Here is a 27841-nt window from a genome sequence, read left to right as displayed (position 1 = left end):
ATTCAAAAAAATTCAGGGTTAAAAAAGTGATAGCCTTTCAAGCAACACAAGACCAGGCTGCATGTGATACTAATTTGCAAAGTATTTGCAGTAAAGACTTGCTGACATTTAAGAAATACCTATGTGTTCTTGCTATGTGCTGTCTAGTCAGGAAAACTGAAGTGATCATAAAATCCATAACAAAGAGAGGGGGTTTTATTATTTTTTTAAAAAAAACCACAATTCTGTACTTCCCTATCAGAGTTTCACAAGGCATTTTTCATCAATATTTGTAACTTAAAACATATTAACAAAAAGATTTTTCAGCTATATTTTATGTATACAAAAGGGTCACAGATGGTAAAAAGATTTGTTACCGTGAGGTAGTGTAGCGTTTTGTGATTATAAAATTAATCTGTCTCTAAATCTGTTTAAAGAGTTTTTGCCATATAATGAGCAATATAAATTATTAATATTTTCATGTTCTTAGGGACTTTCACAGCCATAATTTTACCAACACAGCTGTTTGACCCAGTGACATCATGTTTTGCATATTTTTGCATTTTAATGAGTTAGTCATTTAAAAGGTTACAAAGAAACCATAACTCATAAGTAATTAAATTATTTAGCAGAAGAAGTATAAGAAGGTCTTCTGACATAGGTCACTGTGGGAAGGAAGGAGCATCAATGTGCTGAACTGCACCTGTTTGTTGAAGATAGGTACAAACCAGAAGCTTTACTTTTAGATTACAAGTGGCTGTTTTATCAGGGAAGTGCCTGAATACATGCACATACTAAAACCAACTGAATTTCGTGTCATTTAGATAGAAGATTTTTAGACTGCAGTCACAAACAATGCTCAACACTAAATGGGAGTTGTCTTTCAAGACTTGGATAACTTCAAGATTTTACAGAAAACACTTATGTGCATGATGTATTTTCCCTTTACAGTACTGAAATACAGACCTTCCAAGAGATTGACGTTTAATCTTTTTTCTGTAATGGTTTAATACATATAAATTCTTGGAGATGAAAGGTAAAGTAGAAGAACTTGGCACCTTGGGTTGCTTTTCTGCAAGCTAAAGATGTTACAAATCCAGACAAACCTCTGAGCCCATCGAGATACCTACAGTTCAGAAAGAGAAAATGTTTACAAAAAGATTTTACACTCTTACAAAAGGGAAGGAAGTGGGGTGCATTTTAGAATAAATTCACCTACTTTTCCATGTTGTGCAACATAAAAAAATACATACTTACAGCCTGTTTGGGGGTGTATTCATTATGAAGTACAAATGAGAATAATTAAGACATACTGTGACATTCTCGGGGAGGAGGCAAAGTGGTTTGGAAAACGAATTTGCAGTGAAGAACTTCAGCTGTCAGCTAGAAATACCATAGAAGCATTAAAAAATCCCGCAGTCCAGCTTCATCTCTGCACCTCATTTGAGCATAACTTTCACAGGGTTAACTGCTGTTCTGCTTGGGTTTCCCTGTAGATGAAGTAGAACCAATAATTACTTGTTATTTGTGTGGGGTTTATGAAGATCGTTTGATTTATGCTTGTTTCTGATGCATTGCTTTCAAAAAGTTAATTTCTATATAAATCTGAATAACCTTTTAACTAAAATCTTAGTGAAAAAGTGAAACGTGCATGAGGTTGTTGTTCGAGATCTTGTACCCCTCTGAAGCTTCTGAAATTTTTGTTGGAAGAGGAAGTAAAATAGCTTCTTAAGGGGGGAGACAGTGAGGGGACGGGGAGTGGGAAGGATGGGGAACTTCTAGAGCACAGACTTTTTACAGAAGGGGTTCCTGTAAGGTATCATTAAAAGATGCCAGGCCTTGGGTGTAACTGGTGGGTTCACTCTCTCACAGATTGTACAGACCCCAAAGCTGTGTGCACTTCATGAAGAAGAGCAGAAACTTGTTACTGCAGCCTGGGTGGTTGTTGTGGGCAGATGGTTTGCAGTCCTGTACCCCTGCCTGCGTGGCTGGCATGGATTCACTCCCATTCAGCCCACCGCTGATTCCCCCAGATAGCCTGAACCTCACATCGGGGAGAGGTGGTGGGGCTGAGGTTTATTAAACAACGTTTGAGGCAGTGGTTGGAACATGAATATAGCTCTTTTCTGTTAATTGACAGAATTAAGTCAATGCTATAGCGTAGTTTCTTGTATTTCGGTCGCCATGAGAAATTATTTTCTGCTGAAAATCCTAGTGAAATTAGTGCTTGTAAAGGCACAGAAGCTCCCTATCAAGAATACGGTACGCAACCGAGGGAGTAAAATCCTTACAAATCATGGATGTGTTTATTCAGTTTTGGCCTTGGGAACAAACAATCATAAAACAGGATTGCAGATCTTACGCATAGACATATTTGGGTTGCTAATTATAGATAGATGTAAAACATAAATTCTTCTCAAAACTTTTCAGCAGTAAACTCAAAGTTTGGCAACAGCTTGTCTGGTGGGGATTTTTTAGCCTTAAACATTCATTTGTTTAGAATGGCTGTGCTGGGGATGAAATTAACAAATAGCAAAGTAAAACATACTAATGGCATGTTTTATACTTCCCAGCGTAAAGGTGCTATATATGGTGAAATACGGTGAATACAGTTCTGCATGCAGATAAGAGACAGACCTAATGCAGTGAGGAATTAGAAGGTAGTAACAGAAAGGAAATGAAGAGTTTATTGTTTTTATGGCTCTAATATCCATTAAAAGTTAGTAACACAGCAGGTGACAGTTTGCGTAAGTGTAAAGTGAATGTTTTGAAATAAATAGCAGTTGGGTGACCTGGGGTGTCAGGGCTCTAGACAAGGGTGTGTGTTTGTCAATATATCCTACATGTTTTACAGACTCCTCAGGGAACAGGGGAAGATACAATTTCACCTTTTCTGTGCCAAAACATTTTAATTATATCTTCTTCCAAGTACAGCGGTTCAGTAACCAAGGAGCTGACATTGATGCATGTGTTGATAAAGCTGCAAACATTCAAAATGAGATTAACAAAGATTTTGAGGAAAGGGTGACAGCTAATTTTGCACAGTATTCTGCATCTAATTCAGGTCAGTGTAATGACAGAATATTTTATAACTGTTGTGTCATCCAGAGGGACTTTTATGATGCTTTGTGTTTTTGAAGATTTGTGTATATGAAAGTATAGTTCTTAATACATCATTCAAACAGGTTATAACTGTTTTATTGAACGTCTGTTGGTTGTAGCCATAAACAAGAATAAACTTAAGCATTTAGAAGCAATTTTACGTATCCACCGGCTTTCATCACAGTAATAGGTTCCTTTTGTCTAATTCACCTTGGAAGTATTGACTTAAGATGTGAAACGGAACCAAAACTACCGTGCCTGTTTTGCGGCGTCACTTAATGTTTGCAGAAAGATCGGGCAGAAAGTTATATTAAGTGTATTTAAATAATCAAACTGTAGTTTCTTTGTATTTTGTGAGACCTTTTGAGAACATCTCAATGTATTTCTGCTCTATTCTCCTCCTTGTTTGAAGGCAACTGACATTCTTCTTTCACTTTTTGTTTGTGAAATTTTCTCCTTTTTTTTATCCACTCACTTCTCCATCTGCTTTCACTTTTGTTTGCTTGGGCCGTCTCTCATCCCAACTTGATAATGAGGAATGTGGTGTGACCCTGACCTCTATCAGCCCATGCATGACCTTCTGACTCCCCCACATAACCTCTGACCTTCTCTTTGACAGCTTGATTAATTACCCTGTGTTATGATTTATGAGTAAGTACTATGTAAAAATAATAGACAACAGGTGGTCCTCTAAAAACTTTCTGTGGCATGTTTTCTTTTCCTGCCTAACCTGATGAGCTATTTTAAGTTGGGAACTTCGTGGGACAATGTGTGTTTGGCAGCAACACAGCATTTTTACACACTTGGACACAGTGCTGGAATTCAGGCAGCCGAGGTGTAGCCGGGGTGGAAATATCGCAAAGTGTTAGCAGGGTGCAGTTGCCAAAATGTACATTGGGTGGAAACAGAAAGCGGAGTCAACTGACATTTCAGGCGTTTCAGTCTCAGGTCACGTCTTGAGAAAATTGCTCAAATAATGGAGGGGGCATTTTTCAAGCTGAGCTGCATCTCCAACAGCTATGTTTACTTTAACGCTTCACTAGTGACTTCTGATTGGTTGTCATGACCTCATCCCACTGTTGCACCTACGATGTCGCAACAGTGACATAGATGCACCCTTCCCATGGAAAAGATGGGCAATGAACAGAGCATACATCTTTCAGAAAGATGAATGGACGCCGCTGTGTCTGCTTTAACCACGGGCAGGTTTAAGAGCTGAGCACTTTGAGTTGCATTTCCCCTGGGAATTAACTCCGGTCTTGTCGCCAGCAATCCACATAGCAAACCTGAAAATTCAGGTTGATAAAGCTTAGGAAAATGATCTCTCACAGACCCGCGCTGGCAGTCCAGAAAGATAGTTACATAGGTCAAAAGATTCCTCTCCAGCCCTGACCTCTCTGGTCACATATGGTGTCCCATCTTGGTGGATTAATATGCAGAGCCGAATGCTTTCAGCTCATTATTCATGTGGCCAGGCAGGGGAGATTTCAAAAGATTTTGAATGTACCTCAAATACTTTGGGGCTCTGTGTTTTTTAACCTGACTCTTGCTATCAGAGGCAATAATTCTAGTATTCCTTTCGTTTCGAACATCTCGCTTGAACTTCCAGTGAGAGGCAGAAAGTACCGCTCCATTTCTGGCCCATGTATTACAGTGGAAAAGGCCCTTCTACGTTGTTCTGGCTTTGTAGTAAAGGTATTGTAAACGAGATTCATGATTCTTTCCAGCACTTGATTTTATCCGCCTGCTTTTCCTTCTGCCATCGTTTGCTGGCTCAACCAGAAGCATTAATTGTATTTGTGTTTATGAACCTGAAATTGGCGTTTGCATACAGTCCTCTACCCCCAGGAGCAGCTACCTGGAGGATGCTAGTAGTTAAGTGTAGATTACATATTACTTGCCTTTAAGCGCTGAAATTTGGGGAAATAGCTGTTAATTGGGTGGTTTTGTCTGAGAGAGAAGCTGTAATTGTATCCACTGAACTCAGGGATTAGAGGCTGGGATTGTATTTATCAGTGTCTGTCCTGATTATTGCTTCTCATCACAGATACACTAATGGGGGATGCAGGCAGACCTTGGCTTCTGTGCAACATCTGCATTCTCTCAGACATGTGGTAGGGCACGGGGCTTGGCTTGGTTCAGTCAGCTGAAGACTGGGGGGTGGGGGGCCGTCGTCCCAAAGTTCAGCGTTTTGCTGTGAAAAAAACTTTACCCTTTAGAGAGAGGTTTCTCCTTCTGTGTGCACTGGACACACAAGAGAGAACTACTCTACTCTTACGTCTGCTGAAAACACACCTACTGATTTACTAATGGTGGCAAGCTTTAAAAACTCTCCTGGATGACAGTACATCATGGGTCACTACATCTTAATAATGCTGTAAGCTCATAGTAGCTGAAACTGATATTTTTAATGACATTGCGAGCGAGGTACACGCTTCTGAACACTACTTCCCTTTAAAAAGCTATTTTTTAATGAATGTGATTTTGACTTTGCTTAACAGTCATGCCAAAGACTGTGTATCTTGCCTGTTATTAAAGCTTGCAAAAGGCTTGCTTTTAAGGTATTAGTGGTCCGGTGTGCTCTGTTTTGCATGGACTTGCTCTGTGCTCAACCCCAATGCATTAGCAAGGAGTTCCACCTTTGTTTTAATTTTCTGATTGCACTGACCTTTAATGGTGCACCTATGCCCACATGAAATACATTTTTAAAAAACCTAATTGAGCTTAAAAGCCACATTGTTTGCATAGATGTTATTTAGAGCCGAGTATGTTTCTTCAGTGGAAAATGCTTGGGCTAAGTAAGACTGAATGAGAAAGGTGGTAACTGGGTACGATTTTACCAGTCGTTTTGGTTTTCTGTGTTGATTTATACATCTTACTGTCAGGTCTTCTTTGTGGTGCCATTGTTTACATCTTGCCATTTAGGATGCAGAAGCATGAGGGAAAGGGAAATAAGCTACATTATGTAAGCAAAACAGTCTGAAAAGAGACTACTTTCCTAGAGAAAGCCTTATGAATTGTAAGATTTTTAATTATTTTCCTCAGTTATGGGAAAACCTATCTCAGTTACTAATTATTTTAAATGTACTGGCAGGAAAGGCTTGCAATCAGGGAGAAATTAAAAAAAAAGAAGATGTAAAGGGAGACATGTTACACTGCTTAAAATATAATTGATAAAAATCCTTTAATTGATTTATGAAATAGTGAATTTAAAAATGGAATCATATTTCATCTGTTGATGTCTATGTGAAAAATTGACATTGTGTCCTCGTAAAATTGGACAAATGAGTCATGTAATTTTCACTTACATAATCAATAACTTAGACAAATTCTACTTCTTTGATGATTTATGTGTCTGTTTTGTGGTCAGCCTAAAGTGGACACAGAGTTTCATATCCCTGTAACACTTGTAGACCTGTAATAAACACATGAATTTTGCATTTGGCATTGCATAGAAAGCCAAACAAATCGATAACGCACAACGTCTGTGCTCAGAACGAGCAGGTCAAGGAGATGAACAGCACAGAGAGCCCCAAACCCACCAGCCTGCCATGTACCGTGGAAAGGTGGTGCTGCTCAGCCACTAGTGAGCACCGAAACCCATCCTTTCGTCCAAGGCGTGTAATTTAGGGGTGTCTGTAAGTGGCAATTCTCCCCTGCAGCGGGTTTGGGGCTTTTTGACTTTTCCGCGTTGGACATGCTATGTGTTGACAGCACAGTGTTGTGTGTTAGTGTAACCAGCAGCGACGTGGGTAGATGCTAAACCTTGCCATCTTTAATTTCCCATTTTCCTTTGCCCTTCCCCTTTTGATTATTTATTTATGTGCCTGTTTGTCGATGTTTTTCCTAGTTCAGTTCCCTCAGCAGGGAGGGCAGGGGAGCGACATGACAGCAGACCACTTACTCACGGCGCCGCATCTAGCAAGGAGGCAATTTTCTCTTTGGCCTATGGTGACCTTTTTTGACTACGTCCCTTACGCCAGAGACAGTGTCCTGAATGCCTCTATTTCACCCTGTTTAGTAGAGTGCAACCGTGCCCTTTAACTTGGTTTTTGGTGGGAGGAGAAGCTACGGCAGACGTTTGAGAAGGGCACAAGGACGAGGGGTAGGAACTCCCTTCAGATGCGATTTTGATAACTAGCCGAGTGTGTCCAACTGTAGAAAATCACCGAGTGACAATCTGTCTACCTGACAGTGGCCACAATGCACTACAAGGTTTGTGAATGGCTCTACAGATTAGAATAAAGCAAGCCCAAATAAAGTATCTTTTGTTGGCGTGGGCTTGGTTTGCTGTGGCCAGCTAGGTATCGGGACCTCTTTGATCCTTGTGCCTAGCCCAAGTGTAAAACGCAGCACCAAGTGAAAAGCCAGAATAAAGCTGTTCAGTTAGGTAATTAATACAGACGTTTCCAAAAAGTAAGTCTTTATCAAAATTTACTTTTAAAGGACAGCTTGATTTTGACTGGGAACCCATGGTAACTTTAAGGACTCATCTGTTAAATGCACGTGCTTCTCTTTTTCTCCCTGCATTTGCGATTATATCTTCCGCGAGTGTTACAATTCTTCTGTGATTTGCCATCATTTAAAAATCATAATAAAATGATTGGCTGATTTATTCAAGATTTATTTCTCATTCATAAATTCATGTATTTTTCAACCGGCTCATTTTCTGAGGCACAAAAATGCAGCTGGTATGCTCAAAAGCATCCTGCAGGTCACGAATTTTCACTGGGTTGGTTGAATACAGGACATAATCCCAGTGAAGTTTTAGAGCAGATTTAAAGATGTACTTAAAAGTCATCCTCAAAGTAAAAGAGTTGACTTGTAAGCAATACCACTAAATCGGTTTTGGTATTGATTCATTGCTACTGCTGCTATTGGGTTCTGCATGGCATGCTGCTTGTCAGCTAGACAAAAGGTTTTACTATTTTAAACTGCAGTGAATAATTTTTCACATGCTTTCTTTTATTTTATTTTATATATATAGATATATATGAAATCCCTACATCCTTTTTATTTTAAAGGTTTTTGTTGGCTGGGTATAAGCTTTTTATTCATCATTATGTGGTGTTCTTAAAATAATATTTTGCTTTTAGTTCTCCTACTGTTTTCTCAAAAAGTCATATAAAGTGCTTATGAATAAAACAACATATTAAATTATTTTAAAGGTAAAACAGGCAACTTTTCTGATGCTGAGGGATGTGTATGAGCATAAGTGCATGCACAGACACATTCACACATCAATATCCCTTTAATGACAGAAATGAAACAAAATGAATATTCTTAAAATACCCCTCTATAAATTATGTTGTGTGAAGTTACTGAAATAAATACAAAAGTTTTTAAAAGCATTAAAGTAAGTGCAAGGCATTTTCAAGCATTAAATCTCCCTTTTCATATTTCTTCTTTTTGTGTGTGTGTGTGTCTCTCTCTCTTCTAAAACAGGAAGGCTATGGAGTAATAGTACTGAATCCCAATGAGAACTATATTGAAGTGGAGAAGACAAAAGCCCAAGTACAGCTGTCTTCTGATAGCTCAGATGAACCTGCAGAAAAGAGGGAAAGAAAAGATAAAATCCAGAAGGAAACAAAGAAGCGACGTGACTTCTACGAAAAGTATCGAAATCCACAAAAAGAAAAAGAAACTATGCAGATGTATATTAGAGTAAGTTTCTTTTGCCCTTCTTTAATGATGCATAGATATGTTTACTGTCCGTATTGCCTAACAAACAGCATGCTTTTTTAAAAACAAACACATTACCGAGATGGCATTCAAGAGTTTATACAGAGTTTCTGGCTCTTTATTCTATTGATATTGTTTGTCACTTATTGAACGTGAAGTTTTGGAAGAGTTACAAAACATTCCTTTCTAATTTCAAAGGGGAACTTCAAATAAACCCCAGAGGAGCTCACTGGTGCTATCAAGAAAGAGAATGATTTAAGGAAGACTTTGTAAAAATGATTTTATAAACAGAGGTGTACATAAGAAACACTTTCTAGTGCAGCTTAGGCAACCTATCAGCTTCAGATGTCATGCATGCATTTATTGTATTATATTGGCTTGTACTGGGGAGGCAGTGGTTATAGCCTGATAGTTTTTTAACATATTACCTGCTGAATTAATAATGTGTTGTGGAAAATACCGGTGTTCATCTTGTGTGGTAGCAGATTTACCCTATAATATATTGTTTTCATATGAGCAGCCATCCATTGTGTTTCAGCTGAACTTCTGAAGGCAGATAAAGAAGGCGAGTTATTAATATCTTAATAAATATTTAAGCTAGAATAGTTCGAGAATGGCGTAATGAGGAAACTCTGTCCCTTGCTCTTTTCTTACTCAGTGAACCTTTGCACTTTGTAATGCTACCAGCATGGGATCGTTATAACAGCGCTACCCGAGGATTTCTAATTCTGCAGGGGGCACAAACAATATTATTTGCACTTTGACACATTCTGCTTCATATACATACTGTGCATTATACATTCAAGACTGAGTCACGCAATTTCCATAGCCCTTATTGTGAAAGTTAGCATTTTCATTCAATAGTAAAACGTCAGAAACACCACAAGGTAGATAAAACAGTAAAAATGTATATGCCTTTCCAGTGTGAAAAAGAAAAATCCAGCAAAAGACATGTGAGAATCATCCTAGATTTTAATGTTTTATTATTTGTGGTTTAACAGTCTTTGTAGGAGGAATACAGCTCTGCTGGCTACTTAAAAGGGTTTGTAACCTGGGTGTGAGTTTATCACTAACACCATAAATATTACTGTTCCTTTTGAGAAATATCTCGCTAGTGAGTATGGGAAACAAAAGGGTGCATATACATATTCAAAGCGCACTGTTTTTTCTGTCCACTGCTGTTTGCAAGGGATGCCATTCTGCCTACCGGCCAGACCCAGCTTTATAAGGCAGGCAGCCAGGCTTGTCTCAAGGTCCATCAGAAGTCAGTGTTGCTGTATTGCCCAGAAAGACATCTAGTCACCGTGTTGGTCTTCTTTTTTTTTAATACCTTTTTAGCCATTCCACCTTCTTGTGGCTCTTCTTCTTGATGAGGCATGAAATTTGGTTTCAGGGGTTTGACCCCAAAAACACAAAATGCATGACTCCATCCCATTTTCTTTTTTGCGCAGCTCTGTGCCTCAATTATGACTTGACATTCCCTTTCTTTGGTTTTGTTTTTTTTCTCAAAACAAGGGAAGAAGTAGCATAAGTTCCAGTGAAAGTGTGGGTGGTGGTCTCCTTTCCTGGGCATATTACCTGAAATTGCGTTGTCTGATGCAGTCAGTATTTTATTCTAAAAGAATTCTTTGGATTTTTTTCTTTAATCGGCTCTAGTACAGAGAGGTTTTTTTAAACAGAATGAAAAGCATCTCTGCTTTGGTGTGTGGCAGGACAAATTACTGCAATTTGCTTGCCTACCCGTTTCTGAAACAAAACTGGGGAGTGCCATTAGACTGCCATTTACTCTGTTGGGCAGAACTGCTAAGTCTGTAGGTGGTTGCAAGAGGAGCTGTGAGCATAGTGTGCTCTGCTCCACCTTCCTGGCCACAGGCACAGTTGTCAGCCTGTCCAGGCATTGCATGATGCAAAAAAAAAAGAAAAATGGTTCAATGCATATTTGCAGTGTATTTCTTGCCTCCCATGCTTGCGTCCGTAGGATTACATGTGCAACAGGAATCACTACTCATTTGCACCCTGGGACTTGCTGCCGGGCTTACCGCAACCACGGGCTGCTGGCGGTATGGTGTTGGAGCTGGTTTGGGGTAATCTCAAAGGGCAATTTAGATATGACCCTTACTTACTGCGTAGCAATGCGTACATTTGACTCACTGGGCTCTTGAAACAAAACATGTCGTGCCGCAGAAATGTTTAAGGATGGTATGTGTTTCATAAAGAACTCATCAAAGAGTTTTGAAAAACTTGAGCAAGCCTTACATCATCTTTGCCAAGCAGGGAGAACTGGTACAGAGGGACTGGAGGAAAAATACCCTCACAAGAAGGTGTCAAACATTGAAGGAAAATTTGTTTGTGTCAGATATGCTGGAGGAGAAGTTGTTTCAGACTGTTAAATAATAGGAGTAAATATCATCAGTTATGTTATCATAGGGTCACTGAGAACTGTTGTGATCTGATAAGGAAATGCCATTTGAACAAATTAAAGCTGTGTGGATGATGCCCCCACTTGTGCAGTTAGATTTTCCAAGAACTGGAAAAATTCAAGTCTTCCACAGTGAATTTCTTGAAGTATTTTCTTTATTTTCATAGGGACAAAAAAAAAAAAAAAAAAAAAGCTGAGATACTCAAAACCACGTAAAAGCAGAGTCTTAAAATACAAAATCTCAAATTGCACTGTATTTTTGTACAAAATGGGTACAAATAAAAACGACTATGGGAGTGTGTAGTGCATTAAGCATAGTGCTTGAAAGATCAAAGTGCTTATTGTTTCATGCTGGAAGTTTCCTTAACTATGAAATAATGTACTTTCTGGCATATATTATAGCTTGTTAAAGGGACTGATTTGGTCTGGGCAATAAACATCATGTCAAACATTATGGCAGAAAAACCTGCCTAATATGTTTTGTAATAAGACAGAATTTTTTGTTCTTGAAAACATCTGCCAACTGAATTCACGAGTGAAGACAGAAAATGTCATCAATTCAGTAACAATCTTATAAATTTGGTTTCTTTTTTGTCAATGCAAACTGAGGGAAAAAACTTCTTGATAATCAGCGTTGACTATAATCCTTTATGGAATGATTAAACAAAAGCATTTTACTTTTATATAACATGCTAATGAATGCATATGAATTTTAATACTGTTACTGTTCAGATTTTAACAAGCATATTGCCAGCAGATCATTTTAAAAGCATCTGGTTTTTAATGTGTTGAACGGAGGATTGAGTCAAATAGCTAAATATATACATACATGCTTTTAAAAAAAACATTTCTATCCTTACTTATAGATACTACCATTTTTTCTTAGACCACCAGAGGCTGCTGCTGTACATATTGGCTAATGCTTCCCCCCAGAAACCCTAGCCAACCTTCATTTATTACTGAGCTAAACTGAGAATTTGTTGATCTCTAACCTTTTTCTATGGAAACAGATCATACAGGCTTAAATGTGACATGATTATTCCCTCCATCCTCCAAGCCATCTCCCACTCCCTACAGATTTTCACATTGACAGTGTCTTCTCTATGTTAAAAGACACTTAGAAATGTAAATCAGTATTTATCCCTTTCTAAATAGCATTCACCACTTAAACAAGTATACTGAATAGATTCTGAAATGTTATTAAAGGAAAAAGTATAAATTGCATAATTTTATAATAACAGTAATTTGCAATAATGTTGTTGCCACAATAGTTGAAGGATATCAAAGAGGCGACGAAGAAAGTAGGAAGAAGTACTTTTATTGGACCAACTGATGGGGTCAGGTTTTCTGGGCAAAAGGGTACTGTTTTAAGAAGGTACTGCCTTTTTAAAAGTACTTTTGAAAAAACGTACTGCCTACAAAAGGGCAAAACAAGCCTTTCCTAGGCCTGTCTGCTAGGAATTTTGTCCGTTGGTTTTTTTTTTCCACTGAGCTTAGCTGCTTTAATAGTTCTTAATGCAAATATTTTTACTGTAGCACAGTCTGTAACAATGCTATCTATACTGATAGCGTATCAATGAAATCAAATTAATTTTGGATGTGGCATAGTTTTTGTAAATAATTTTTCCCCGTTTTCTGTGAGAGACTAAATAGGAAAAGATCATGTGCAGCTAATTAATTTGTTTTACTAAAAATGGATGCATCAGGATAATTTGTGCCAGTATTTAGGAGAAAGTGGCAACAAGCAGGTTTATTAATACACGGTTAAGTACGCGGCGACTGCTGGTGGGCAGGAAATCCTGGCAAGCGCTGGAGCACAGTTGTGCCGTTTCTGCTTATTGTTCGGCAGGGCTGACACGAGGCATCGCCCAGCTGAAGGTCACCGCAGAGTGTCCGCCTGTGCCGGGTGACCTTTCGGTGCAGCGGGTTTATTTGGCGTGGGAGACGGGGCCATGTCCCGGCGTAGCAGCGGTCCCGCCAGCTGTGCGGGTCTGGCCCTGCGGCCGTCCCTGGCCAGGCACAGGCTCCCGCTGCCTGCTCTGCGACTTGGCACGGCACGCGTCTGCTCTCGTCCAGAGCCTGCATGACTGCATTAGCGCGCTGCTGAGACCAGGCTAATAAGCCCTTTATTCCACCAGAAGAGACAAAATGACAAGCGCCAGGCAGATAGCTCCCAAGAGGTAAGGGACATGCTCCAGCGCAGAGGAAGTCTGTGGGTGACCTGGACATCACGGCTCGAACCTCCAAAGCCTCACTCCAATGTTTATATCACAACGCCTGGGGATTTTCCCCATTTTACAACTACCAGCATTACTTTACACAGACCTTTAAAATAACACATGGTTTTGCTTTGTACGTATTTACCTTTCAAAGCTCGTCACTTCCTTACGTTCCTGAGAAATCTTATTCCAAGCAACAGCAAAATCATGCTGGCAAGCCCATGAGAACTGCTTAGAAACCACCATGGCTTTATTCTTCTCACCACTGGGCGTTCAGAGTTTATAAAAAAGACTGCATTTCAGGTGCTGGGTCATAAAAGTGTAGTGACATTCTGGGTACTGCGGGATGTCTGAGACACCTGGAGAGATCTGGCCAGGGTCTTGCAGGACCTGCACTGCTAAGAGACCTGCCACCAGCTTGGCCGAGCAGCTGGAAGGCAAAGCGGAGAGCTCTAAAGCATCTACAGTGGCACTGAGCACCCCCAGTCAGGCCTCTGCGTCATTCCTAAAGGGTCAGATAAGCTTTAGGTTCCTACAGTAGTCTCTATATAACAGGAAGAATATGTATGTATATTTCATTCTATAGATACCACAGTGAACAAGCAACTTGCATTAAACAGCTGAATTACGTAGAGTTTAAATTGTAGCAGCATTCAATAATCTATGCATAGGCTATTTAGCTTGTGCAGTTAAAGTAGGTATTCTAAAGAATCCAGAGATTTTAAAGACTTCTTATGGTATGTTTTGCATCTACTAGTCCAGAAAAGTTATATTTGTCTTCTTTTCCTTGAGCAAGTGAGAAATCAGAGACACAGATAATCACTGAAGGAAGATTTTGCATCTCTTCAAGAGCACCACTGGCTCTTCTTCCTGCCGTACCCTCTCTTTGTTCTGCATTTCACAAGTATGGTTTAATCAAAGAAAAGGAATAAATTGGGGCCATCTAGCTTTGGTGTCTTTCAAACATTCATTACGCGATGCTGACAAAATGTGCTTTGTTAGATCCGGCTCCTAAAATTTGAGGCAAGCAGTGTGAGTTTCCAAAAGAAAGAACCAGCTTGCGTCTCTCCTCCCGCCGTGAGCTGTGCGGTGCTCCTGTTGTGCTAAAAAAGACTGTCTCTCACAGGTCAGGTGAGTCCTCCTTCCTTTCAGATGGGATTCATGCTTAGTAAACCTGGCCAGTTAGCGAGCTAATGGTAAAAAAAACTAGCTCAGCAGAAAGCGGACCTACTTGTTGAAGGCAAAGGTGAATTGAATTACTCAAACTTCTCGTACTTGGACGCTGCCTGTCTTTGATTGTGGAGTGATGGCAGCGAAGGACTGAAAAGACCTCATAGGTCTTCTGGTCTGTCCTCCTGCCAGTACAGATTGCTCTCAGCAAGTATTGTTTATCCAACAGAATCAAAGGATAACATATTTTATGCTGATATCCAAAACAGGGATAATGTCCTCTAATGTACTGCACGCAGTCGTGTGTTTTAATGCTAGATTATTACCGTGTGTTTGGGAAAACTGGCAGAAAAAAATTTAGCAGGGGCTTAAGTGGCAGCATACACTTCTTTGCAAAACTTGGAGATTCTTTGCATGTTTTTTTCTTGGGAACCAGTCAGCCATAAGAGCCTTGATAACAGTGAGAGATGATGAAATTTAGTTTCCGAGAGAAATACATATAGTCATCTTAAGATGAGTGGTACTGTTGCAAAATAACCCTTTTCTGTGGGGACACCCCCTCCCACCCCACTCTAGAAATATCTATGGGTATTGAGTAGGGGGTTGCAAGAACCATACCACGATGTGTGGAGGTCAGGAAAACAACATTTGTGGAGTCCTAGGAAATGAATGTCAGCAGACAGGGAACCGGGGCACAGGATGCACAGTACGTTCAAGGACGTTGTTTTCACCTCATATGCTACAGAAAACAAAGTGAAAATTCAGGAAAAAATATTAAAAAAAAAAAAAAATCCAGCTTTTGGATTAAGATAGATCTCATAGTTCCTCTGTCGTCTGCTTGGCTGCCTGCAGCAGTGACAGCTGACAAAAGGGGCTAGAAGTAGTGAAGGAAACGGTGGCATGGAGGAATGTGGAATAAACTGCCCCCCAAAAAATGTCAGTTCCTACCCTGCAATTCATAGGTGGCTGACAGTTTGGAAAATTAATTAATATAACCTTTTCATTTGTTACGTTTTAAAATCCTTAGGAGTAAAGGCTTTTACTAAGTAAAATGCTTACTTTTTGTGAATTTACTTGCCATGCAATGTTGTTTTGAATTATTTACCTCTTAAGAACAAGTTTTATCTTTACAATCAGCTCATTGTCATCCCTGTACAGGCAAAGAAATATGCCTTATTGTGAGCTCTGAGGAGAACGGAGTCATGACCTCCTTTCTTGCTATGCCTTAGTGAACTCCATAGCTGATCAGCACGCCCTGAGAACTCCCTTTTACCAACTTCAGAGCTGTTAACTTCATTTTCATAGTGTCCAGACAGAAGGCTTTCCTAAAGTAGTATGTTCTATGCTATCTCCAGCCACGAGCTCATCTAAATTTTGAGAAATCTTCCCGTTCCTCTCTCAGCTGAATCCTTGTTTTATCCTCCTCTCCCTGGCTAAAAGCTGATGCTAAACTGATCAAAAATGCTTTTTCGTCTTTTGTGGTCGGTAGCAGGTTTTCTCCTCTGAATGGGCTGCATGCTGTTCAGCCACACTCTTCGACACTTTGTTATTTAACAGTTGATTCTCATTCTCTGTCTCTGTAGTTTTTGATCAGTACTTGGCAAGAGTGAATTTGTCAATACACAAAGAGTTATATTTTTCTTTATTACCAAGTAATACTCGAATTTTAGTTAGTTTTCCCAATAGATGGCACTGCTTGGAGAGAAACCACTGAATACAATAAGACCAAGGTGCATTTAGAGTTACCAGGAGTGGTGTCTGCTGAGGAGCCTTGCTTGTTCTGGCCTCTTAAGCAGCAGTTTGAGAGTTTCTAGTTTGGTACTTTTAGCAAAAGTGTGGAGTGAGAAATGTATTACAGCCATATTGAATAGGTTATTCAGAAAGGAGGGGACGTCCCTGGGTTAGTAGCTCTTGACCAATATAATCACGCTGCTTCTGTTTCTGGTGAGCAGTGTGAGTAATTATGGGGACTGCACATCAGGGCTGCATCGGCTCCAGTTGCTCTTCTGCACTTAGATCATATAGCAGGAGGGATCCTTCATTCGCTGTCAGGATGTGCTGAAATAATTCACCATGCATCCAGCCAAGTGTCAGTTTTTTAGTTCTTTAATAAAATGCTGCTCCTGGTTGCCATGCCTCTACACCTCTAAAAAAAAAAAAAAAAAACGCAAAGATATTACCTCTGGTTTTGTCATGTCCTGACTGAATTAGGGAGAAAGTGGAAGAGTTGCTCTGTCCCAAAAGACTTAACTTTGCAACTTACACATCATCTAGTGTCACTTAAATTTGCATCAGTCATTACACCTATAGTACATCGTGAATTGCAGGGGCCAGTTCCCCCTTACACACGCGTGCATGTGTGTGCACGTGGGCACTACCTACACTAAAGCATACAAAACCTACACATGTTCTTGCGTGTTTGCCATCCTACAGGCTTGGCAGGAGGTGGGCTCTGAGACGTAGTGTGTGCAGGCATGGGATAGATAAGACTGGAAAGTTTCCTTTTCGTCAAAAGCAAAGATTTAATCAGTTCATCCAGTTGTATAGTACAAGATATTTAAAATACAGCTAATTCAGACAACACGCCTGGTACTTCATAACCATCTGCAACGTGTCTGTCCTTTCAGACTGGTGTTTCCTTCCAGGATAGTTTTTCATTCCTATCTCCTATCTTTTCCACCTGCTGTGTAACTGAATAATCTGATTGCATGGATCTTGCAAGTTCAGCCTATATCCTAGAAAAGTGGGCAATTGACATTATCGCTTAATTCTGTCATAGCCACTCTGCTCTTAACCTGGGAAAATAGAACCCTTAATTGTACGTAGACGTTAAGAAGACAGATATTTTTTTCTTTCAGGGATCTGGTTTGCCGAGGAATTTTTTTGAAGTTTGCGAATTAAGTAATGAAGAAATGTAGCAAAGCTTAGGCTGCGTTAAGTAGTTTTGAAAGATTTCTAAGTTCTGCAATTAACTTTGTGGTCTTACCCTTTGATAAGTCACTGCCCTCGCACATTCCACCTGGCAGTTACACCTCTCTGAGCCGCTGGGTACTCCACTTTTCCTGTTGTTTGAAAAATGAACAAACACATTTGATGACAGGATCCTGTTATTCATCATGTGTCCTTTGCACTGGCTGCCAAAAAAGAGTAGGCTTATGTTTAATGGCTGTTGCTTATTTTTAAATCCCTTACCAGTGAAGACCTTGGCTGTGTATGAAATCCTCCTCGTTGAGATATGTCAAGCTTTCAGACGGTGCATGCTGTTTAAGGCTCTGGCAGCTTTGCCTTAAGTGGGCAAATGAGTTATTGCTGTGATAGATCTTAAAATAACAGCATCTGATTTGGTCATGGAGTCCACTTGTTTTAAATACCTTTCTGCTGCTGTTGGCTGTTTGTTCATCATGTTATTTTACCATTTCCGTTCCTCTTCCTCTCTGTTTTGAGCTACCCCAGCTGACTGATTGTCTGATTTTGGCTGATATTTAAAGGGATTTTCATCCTGATGGACACCAGACAGTATCATCACTGGAGTGGAAGTTCAGATACTGTTTTTACTCTGTTACAATTGAGGTAAATAACCATGATACGATTCTCTAACAACACTATGAAGTCGTGCTTATTTCTACCCAAAGATAAAGTGACCAGGCAAAATTCAGGTCTGCTAGACTCAACAAAGACAGCGCAGTTGTGAAAGGTGCCTCCATTGTGCTGGGGGTCCACAGAGCATACAAAAGTTGGAAAGAAAAGGTTATGACATGGAAATATTGTAAACCATATAGTGCCCACAGTGGTAGTCATCTGCAGGACCTCTCTGGGGTGTGTTCAAAGTCACTGTGTCTCAAATGCATGTGGTTCAGGGTTTGAGGAGCTTCCACAACATACATCTTTACACTTCTCCGACAGTGGAACTGCCGAGCTCGCTCTTTTTGCCTTTGATTAAAGGTATCAGGCACAGCACTTGTGACCAGTCCTGGCTGACACAGCTTTGAGCGTGGTGTTGGATTAGATGACCCTCAGAGGTCCTCTCTAGCTGATGTGGTTCAGTGGCTCTACATTAAGTTCCATCTCAGTGCTCAAAAAAGTATTTAGGTAACTGAGGGGCTTTGTGGACACTGTGAAGAGGGGTGTATTTCCCTGTCTGAGAACATTTGGTACTCCTGAGGTTGTGGTTGGTCATCCACGTACTAAAAGCAGGCTCAGGTGATGGAGACCAGGAAGCCTGCCTAGCTGTTAGCATGGTTAATGCCACGTGCTCTTGAACAAGTACTGCTACAGAAATGCACCTTGAAAGATGTAAGCCCCTCCAGACAGGGAGTGGTGTTTCTCGGCAGTTTTAACATGGGCATGTTGAGCAGAATATTTGTGATTTCTTTAGAAATCAGTAAATTCCCCAAGCCAGATCATCCACTTAAATTTGCTGAAGGACCTTAGAGCACCGCAGCAGCAGGAGTATTTTCACCGATGTTCTGCAGGTGTTACTGGCGTGCCCATTTTTGAATAATGGGAAGGATACAAGTACTGTCCATGTCCTTCCTACTCCCTCTCCTTTGTTATTGCTTTGCCAAAAAAGAATTTTGTCTACATTGTTAATTTGAGTCCACAAACTGTTGTTTTAAACTACAAAGCAGTTCTGGAGTTTCAGGAAGAGAAAAAATACCCTGTGACATTCAAATTGATTATTTGCCAAGTGTATGTTTAGAAGAGGATAGACATGGTGGAATTAAAAGGGCTGCAACTTTATTAAAGCATTAGTGAGCAACAGTTTAATTAAGCCTGTGCACAACCGCTTCTAAGAAGATTTGTCTACACTGTTAATTTCAAAGTGAGAGCTGAATCTGTATCTCATCTGCAGGCCAGTGCAGTAACTGCAGGTTGCCTTGAAGCCTTCGGACAGGTCCCCAGTCTCGCTTCATCCCCTGAACCTGTTCATAAGCCCACGTTCATAAAGGCTTACAAATTATTTAAGATACTCCTGTCCAGTCTTCTGTGAATGATGTTCATTGGAAGAAGTCTGCTCATGCAGTTGCCTGTGTTGCCACCTCCAAAACTAATCCATGCTGCTCGGTGGAGAGACAGTTTTGGGTATTCTGGCATTGTACTGGGGTGCTGGGCACAGTGAATGTGATCACAGTTTGGGGGGTTTCCAGGACATCTGGTACCTGGCAACTATCAGTTCTTACCACTCATTGTCAGCTTTATTATAAACAGGATTTAAGATTTAAAATATGTTAGCACAGAAACATTTGCAGTAGCAGAGCTAAACTACAAAAATAGCAAAATATATTAAATGTGGATTGTTAAACAGCATTCAACTGCTGTTAGCCATAAAAGTTATCAGAGCTCTTCCAGAGTCTCAGTTAGCCTGAAGATCTAGTTAAACAGCTACTGCAGGACATCCAGGACCAGAAACAGCTTACCCAGATTGATCTTGGGCTTACAGCTTTTCTGCTGCCACCAGTAAGGACAGATCCTGCAGTTGCCCAGGTCCATTCTTCTGCACAATCTCTTTTCTTCCTCAGCGCAAGACAGAGTCAGTCCTGCTTCTCTTTTCCTGTTCATTTGCACCTCATTCCCTAGCACCAAGCACAGGGGCATTTCATGGCAATATGGAGATGTGGTGGCTTGACCTTGGCTGGCTGTCAGGTGCCCAACCAGCCACTCCATCACTGCCCTCCTCAGCTGGACGGGGGAGAGAAAATATGACAAAAGGCTTGTGGATCAGGGTAAGGACAGGGAGATCACCCCGCAGTTACTGTCATGGGCAAAACAGAGTTGACACCAGGAAATTAACTTATTGCTAATTGACAGTGGAGCAGGATAATGAGAAATAAGAGCTACCTTAAAACAATTTCCCCACATCCCTCCTTTCTTCCTGGGCTCAACTTCACTCTTGCCTTCCTCACCCCACCTCCGCCAGCGGCGCAGGGGATAGGGAATGGGGCTGTGGTCGGTCCATCACACACTGTCTCTGCCGCTCCTTCCTCCTCACAGGGAGGGCTCCTCACCCTCTGCCCTGCTCCAGGTGGGTGTCTGCTCCATCATGGACCTCCATGGACTGCAGGGGCACAGCCTGCCTCACCATGGTCTTCACCACGGGCTGCCAGAGCATCTCTGCTCTGGTGCCGGGAGCCCCTCCTGCCTCCTCCTGCCCTGTCCTGGGGGGCTGCAGGGCTGTGGCTCTCACACAGTCTCACTCCTCTTCCTCTCAGCTGCTGTTGCACAGCTTTTTTACCATTTTTTACCATATGTTATCCCAGGGACACTGCCACCATTGCTGATGGGCTCAGCCTGGGCCAGTGGCGGGTCCATCTCCAAGCCAGCTGGTGTTGGCTCCATCAGGCAAGGTTGAAGGTTTTCTGGCATCTTCTCACAGACGCCACCCCCAGCAGACCCTGCTACCAAAGCCTTGCCACACAAACCCAAGTACAGGAGGTTATGTTGTCTCCTCACACTCTTTTCCTTAAGGTCTTGATTAACATTTCTATTGTGTACCTTAATGAGCGCATTGCTGCCTACACCCCATGGATGTGCTCTCCATCTTGCTTTTGCTACTCCCTCAGAGTTATTTCTTCCCTCCCAACAGCAATAGGTAACAGACCTCAGAGAAGAAAGACCTGAGATACTAAGCAGGAGAAGTTGCTCAATCAATAATGCTTCTATCTTTTCCTGATAAATTTTATTGGCTCTGCACCATCGTTGATGAGAAAACTGGATTTTTTTTCAGAGAGGCTCTGGTAATGGGGTGGCAAGGCAAAGCCTAGCAGGCAGCTGAAATGGGGTTTAGCATTTATCACATAAGTACAGGGGGCTTTTGTTAGAACTGTTGTCTGTTTTCATCCTGATGCAGTGTTTTGTAGCAAACTCACACAAAACGTGACAAATGTTAGAGGACTAATATGCAGGGCGGACAATATGCGTGCATCGTGATACAGAGTTGTTTAACAAAAGGAACTTGAAAGAGTAGAATTATTTTTAATTGAAGCACAGTAACGTCCAAACCTCCAAAACGAAGCAAGGGTTTGAATGGGTGCAAGTTGCAGATGTTGGATCCACTTAATCCTTGTTTTAAAACACATCAAACACATGGTGTTGGCTAATAAAGATTAAAATAGCATCAAGGACCATTTCTAACAGTAACAAAAGCTACATCCATGTGGTTTTTTGAGGGTTTATTTTTCTTATCCCACCCACTGGGACAGACATTGTAGGTTACATATTCTATAGAAGATACATACTATTCTCAAGGTCTTCAGTTATCTCTGGAATTTCTGTTCCATTATTGTTCAGTCTAGAATCTCAGTAAGACCCCCAATGTTTGCCCTGTGCAGCCTGAGTTAGAAGATTGCTCCCAATTTTCTAGTTAGGTCAACCAAAAAAATTAAGATATGATAGAGGGTCAGTGGAAGAAATTCATATCAAAACAACTGCTCACCATGTCATTATGACAACCTGCTGTAACAAATGTGCTTCTGTTTTAACTTATGACAATTAATTGCTAAAAGTAATTTAATCTGACAGTGGCAAGATGTTGAAAGACTCGTGAAGATGTCATAAAAGCGACCTTTCTGCCCATGTGCAACCAAAAGCCATTTTTAACAAGGAGCCTCAAAAACAGTACAACTTCTTTTGTACTTTGTTAATTAGTTATTGATTTGAAACAATGCTCTGCCAAATATTGTCAGATTAGCTAGACGCCAGCAAGGTCACAGTGTGACAGTCTAGTCCTGATAATCTTATGGTATATAAGAATTCTTTTTTCTCCGAACCTTTTGTTCCGATATCCTGAGAATTACATTTCCTGGCTTTAGCATTTGTGCTAATTTAAAATACAGCCAAGCTGTCTGTTATGTAGTTGGATGTTTTGAGTTGTTAAAAAATGACACTGCGTTAGAAGAAAATTGCTGGTGATCTAATGTCTAATGATCTTCGGCGGTGGCAATGCACCGCTGCTGCAATGCCATCGCTAATCTGAGCAGGAAAGAGCCTGCTTTAATAGAACGGTCAGCGTGAGGGAGTTGCAGGGTTCAAGCCAGAGGTAGAACGAGCAAGTCCTGAGGTTGCTCGTCAGGATTAAAGATCATTTCCTAGCTTGCCTTTTTGTGAAACAAAAATAGCAGAGGTGGGTCTGGACAGGAAAGCAGAGAAGCAGAGTTAAGGCTTGAATAGCTCAACATTCAACTTTTCAGATTGTCGAAACAAGAAGCGAAAGAAAACGCAAATCTGAATTTAACATTGTGTTTGTGATCTGTTTAGGTAATTATTTTATAAGCTAATGGCAGTTACGTCAAATACAATTAATTATAGTACACTGCATATTAAGGCACTTCAGCAAATCTTTGTGCATTAAATAAATAGTATATCAGTTTACTTAAAGCACTGAGCACTTTGCTCTCTTTATTAGGAGAAATCAAATAGCTTTGAGCCTGTTAAATCTTTCTTTCACTTAAATAACTGCTCTTGAGTGTGCATAATAAATAGAGACAGAGATGTCAAGAAGAAAAATACGGCGCGAAGCTGTTCTATTTAGTTTAGTGCGTGTAAGAGACACAAACTCTGTAACAGAGACTTTACTGCCGAGCTCTGTTCTGAAGCCATAGCTGTTAATGAAAATACTAAGTTGTTGTTTTACTTAAATGTGTTGAAGTTTGTTAGATTCATTGTTTCCTGTGGTGGGGAAATCTGCATTTTTCTTGGCCAAAATGCTATTTTTCTTGCAATAGCATGGTTTAAAAAAAAAAGTCTGGTTTTCATTAAAACATATAAACAGATTGAAAGAACTGGAAAGTAAAATGGTATTTAAGTACTTTAGGAAATAGAAAAATAACACTTCTACATGACTTCCATTACAAGTTTTCAAATGTTTCAGATACATTCGTTTCAAAGGGAATTGGGTTTAGTGTTTAGAAAAATGCAATGTAGTCATTTAAACAACTGACATGATCTCTCTGTCTTGCAAGTATAATTCCTTTTGTAAAAGTACTGTATTCATTTTTTATTTACTTGCCCCCACAATTAGTCTATTAATGGCCAGAAGCAGAGCTGGTAGGTGAGATAGCTGCAAAGATACAACCTGACGGTTTGGTTTAGAAATACTTTTCTGTTCCCATAATTCAGTCACACAGAAGGACGCCTTTGGTGATGTTCGTTACAGTAGACAGAAGTATGTTGTGGGCAGAATCTCGATCCATGAGATGAAGTAGTTTGGAAAGGAGAAAGTATGAGGAGGCATAAAAAAGATGCATGTGAAATGCAGGGGATACGTACCAGCAGCAGGGTACTGAAATGCAACTGCCCCAGTCTTGGGAGGGGGGGGTTACCAACTGGGGTCTCTCTGGCCAAACTGCTGCCGTTGTTCCTTAAACTAGAATAGGTAAGTCCACCTGCAGGGGCTGGCAGATACCATGCTCAGGGCACCATGGCATGGGGATTTTCACGTAAACTGTGCAGGTGTTTCTCAGTAGCTGTGGTATGACCATGTAGACCGGACTGGTCTGAGGAGTTGCTTCCACACAACCAGTCTGATGAGTTTTCCCATACAGAATTTCCAAGTTGTTTGCCAAAAGATGCTACTTCAAAATCTGGCTTCCTTCACCTGGAATGCTGCAAGTTATATGGAAAGGGGGAAAAAATACTAAAAGAGCAAAAATTCAAAGGTCGGTCAGAGAGCTGAAAGGGAAATTGGTTATTTTTTTCTAAAGTAAAACTTCCTTTGATTCATTTCCCTCCTTCCTCCTATTCTCTTCTGCACCCCTTTCCTCTTGGTGAGTCAGCAGTGTTCTTGTCCCCAGACTAAAAAAGACAAATGTCATATTTGTGTTTATTTACATTCTTGTCCTAATGATAAAATAAATGGCTTGGGCGACTCCTACCGTGACTGTCAATTTGGAAAAAATATAAACAGAAAGAATACTGCAGATATTCAGGGGCAAGATCTGCTCTGAAGGAAACCTTTTAACTATTTGCTCTCCAGCTTATTAAGTAACTGGCCACTAAAAAAAACTAACCAACCCATCATTTAAAATGGCAAACCCCAAGCTTTGGCCAGAGATGGTGATTAAAAGCCACTGGGAAGCTGATTTTGTTTTAATTTTTCTTCTTTGCGGTCTCCTTTCCTGTGCTTTACCAGAAGACAGTTAGGTGGTGATGACAGGACATGCCAGACTCCAGCAGAAGTAGAAACGGGAAAATCCAGGCTGGAACAACAGCCTGACAAAGTTGTCTTACCCTGACTGACAAGCAGATAGACACTTCAGCCAGGGAGATGATGCTATAATAACATTCGAGACTTAATTAATTTAGCCTGAGATCTGGGGTTTACTTTGTAAACAGCAAAGCCCTTCAAGTTACAAAGTCTTTCGAATTCCCTAACAAAAATCTGAAGAAACAGGGAGGGCGTTTGAACACAGCAACCTCGCAGCAGAAAACATTCACCGTGCGAAAAGGCTGAGCCTTTGCTGCATGGAGCCATCGCGGATTGAACAACACAGGTAAAGTTTGCTGCTTTGTGCATGTATTTTTTGCACGGATCTGCAGCCGAGCTCACTGCTCTCAACTTCCATTTCAAATGCAGAGCTAAGAAATTCCACCTGCAGCCCCAGCCTGTTAAAAATGCTCGTATATTGCTGTAACACCTGCATGGTCCTGATGTGCCAGCGCTCTGAAGGCCTCCTGCGAAGACCTGCATTTGCCAAAACTGAAATACAGTATTAGATCAGCGATGCATTAAGGCAGCTGAGACCACTGGCACCTCTGTGAAGAATAGCTGTGGGCGCTGACGACTCCGGTCTGTGGTTTCGGGCCATTGTTTGCCTGTTGAAATATTATAAATGAGGGATCGGAGTCATGTCCCGTGGCCAGGAGGGTGGAAAGAACGTTTTGGTTTCCACGGTCAGCTTGTTCCTCACCAAGCAGAGGTGGTTGGAGCACTCTGGAAATGGGAGGAAGGAGTGGTTTGGGATTTTTTTTAGTCCAGAAGCAGGTCTAGGTTGTTGGTCGGAAATCGAGTTAGTTGAAGGCTTAGCTGGGAAAACTCTTGTCTGGCTTGGAGTTGCTTCGGTTTTTTCTCTTGTGTGCAATAAAGCTGGATATAAAGGGGAAAAGTAGCTCCCTCCTGCTGCCCTGAGGGAGGTTAGGATCCAAGCTCCCTCTGTTCCCACATATATATAGCATACGTCTGAATTTTATTTCCTGACCACCCTCACCAGGGAAAGCCCAGCTTGCATCTGAAGTGGGAAAAGTGGGACAGGATCCAAAGTCGTCTTGGATGGTAATTGCAGTGGGAGCTGGGGAGAACAGGGGCCCCAGGGAGGAGCCAGAACATGAAATGTAAAAAACCTGGCTAGATATCATCAGTCTTGCATTAGCTAAAACTTGTCATTTTAAACCTAATCTCAGCAGTTCAAGCCATAGGGAAGCGCGGGTATCGGCGCATCCTCCCAAGCCATCCCTTCATCCCCTTTCCGCTGATGGTGACAGTTTAAATATTGTCTCAGTCTGCCAGATGCATTTTTGTTTTACATCTTTTATTTAGGTATTAGATACGCCAGATACGGCACGTTTCATGTAATACGTGTTCAGTTAGCGGGTCTGTCAAGATTGCCTGCTTTCCTGATGAGTTGTTGGGAGCTTTGGAGGTGGGACTGCTCTCTCATTTAATATGATGTGTATTTAACTGCAATATGTAAGATTTCTGGTCTTCCTTTCTGCTGCTGACTCTATACACACAACATCTTTATTTCTAGGGCTTCATGAGCTGTATAGGGAACACTTCCATCACTGGCCCACTTCACAAATAAAATAGGCACAAGGAATTACATGGAATCGCCTCAAATAGGTCTGGGAATAAGACTGAGATCTGTAATACGAAAAACACAACCTTAAGTCACTTTGCCATATTGCTTTCCGAAGGCATGTGCCAAATAATAACCTCAGCAATGCTATTTATATTTGCAACTCTGCAAACGACCAGACTTCACTACTCTGATACCTGGTCTCTCCTTCTGTCTCAAAAGCAGCTGCTGCCTACTGCCACAGTATATATCTTGCCCCCATCTCAGAAAGTGCCCTTAAAAAAGATAATATGGTCTTTGCATTTCCCCAATTATTCCTGCCAGATAAGTGGAAGGGACTGGTGGGTTTACATCTGAGGGCTCTTGGTTTAATCCCTGCTAAGGTCATAAGTAAGGGAAAATACGATGTGACTGGTTTTGAATACATATCAATACAGTTGCTGAATTAAATAACGTTCACTCACCAATAATGTATTTACATTATTTCAGTGTTGAGCGTTTGCAGATTGAATGCTCCGTGTTTCTGTAGAGCTACACCAGATGCTGGTGACCATGAACCCACTCTGCCACCTACACAGCTGATCAAATCCTGCTGGGTTTTGTTGTTGTGATGGGGCAAAGTATGTAAATAAAACCCATACAGAGCCCATAGAAGAAGGGAGGAAAGAAACATGTCCTCCATTCAAAATTTCAAGGCCAAAGCATCAGTTGTTATGATTTTATCTCTTCCCCTCTTGTTTCCTTTCAAGCCATCTCTTTCTCAGTCAACTCAGGATGCAGCAACTAACGTAACTCCCTTGACCCACTGCTCAGTCATTGTCCTTGCTTCCCAGCACACCTGCTAAGACCTGCTGAACTGAATTCCCAACACATGTGTTGTCAGATTTAAGATTTGTTACAAAATTGTCTCCACCATTGCTTTTGGGGCCGTATCTTCCCCCCCGGTCACCGCTGTTTTGCTGCTGAGGTGATCTTGATGTTGTTACCCTCATCTGCTGTATTGCACAGCATCCTTTTGTCTCATTTCCTACAGCTGCAGTTGCCCAGTGTAGACAGCAGTCCATCACCATCCTTCCTGAAAACCCAGTTACTTAAGAGTTCTGCAAAAGGCAGCTTCTCTCCGTGTGTGCATATCTCCGTAAGTTTAGCATACGGACTAGCGTTACCCATTTCAGTAAGTAAAGCAGAAATACAATTTCTACTATTAGTAAAATGTCCTCCTGCCTCCTGTGATCACCTCTTGGGCTGGAGCAGGATGCATGTCAGAAATATCTGTGCAAGGGTTCTTTCAATTCTGTGGTTAAAATGGGGAAAAAGATTTTCAAGTAGATGGGATGCTTCCTAACATATTGGAATTTGCTTCCTAACATATTGGAATTTCTCCATTAAAGATGAATTCTTGTTAAATGGCCTGAGTTTGATGCTGTAAAGTCATGTCTTCAGGTACTCATGCTGCAGAAAAATATAAATACAAGGTCTTC

At 41.0% G+C, this 27841-nt stretch overlaps 1 protein-coding gene across 2 annotated transcripts in view; it reads left to right on the top strand.

The window, feature by feature from the left end:
* Positions 1-27841, top strand: part of FAM172A (family with sequence similarity 172 member A) — a 270150-nt gene that overhangs the window by 120921 nt on the left and 121388 nt on the right. For both annotated transcript variants that reach the window (XM_056323941.1, XM_056323942.1), the window contains one exon: positions 8527-8745. In XM_056323941.1, the coding sequence (XP_056179916.1) occupies positions 8527-8745 (219 nt within the window). The remainder of the gene's footprint in view (positions 1-8526; positions 8746-27841) is intronic.

Source organism: Falco biarmicus, chromosome Z, assembly GCF_023638135.1.
Source record: "Falco biarmicus isolate bFalBia1 chromosome Z, bFalBia1.pri, whole genome shotgun sequence".
Classification (NCBI taxonomy): Eukaryota; Metazoa; Chordata; class Aves; order Falconiformes; family Falconidae; genus Falco; species Falco biarmicus.
This window is presented reverse-complemented; position numbering and strand designations above follow the sequence as displayed.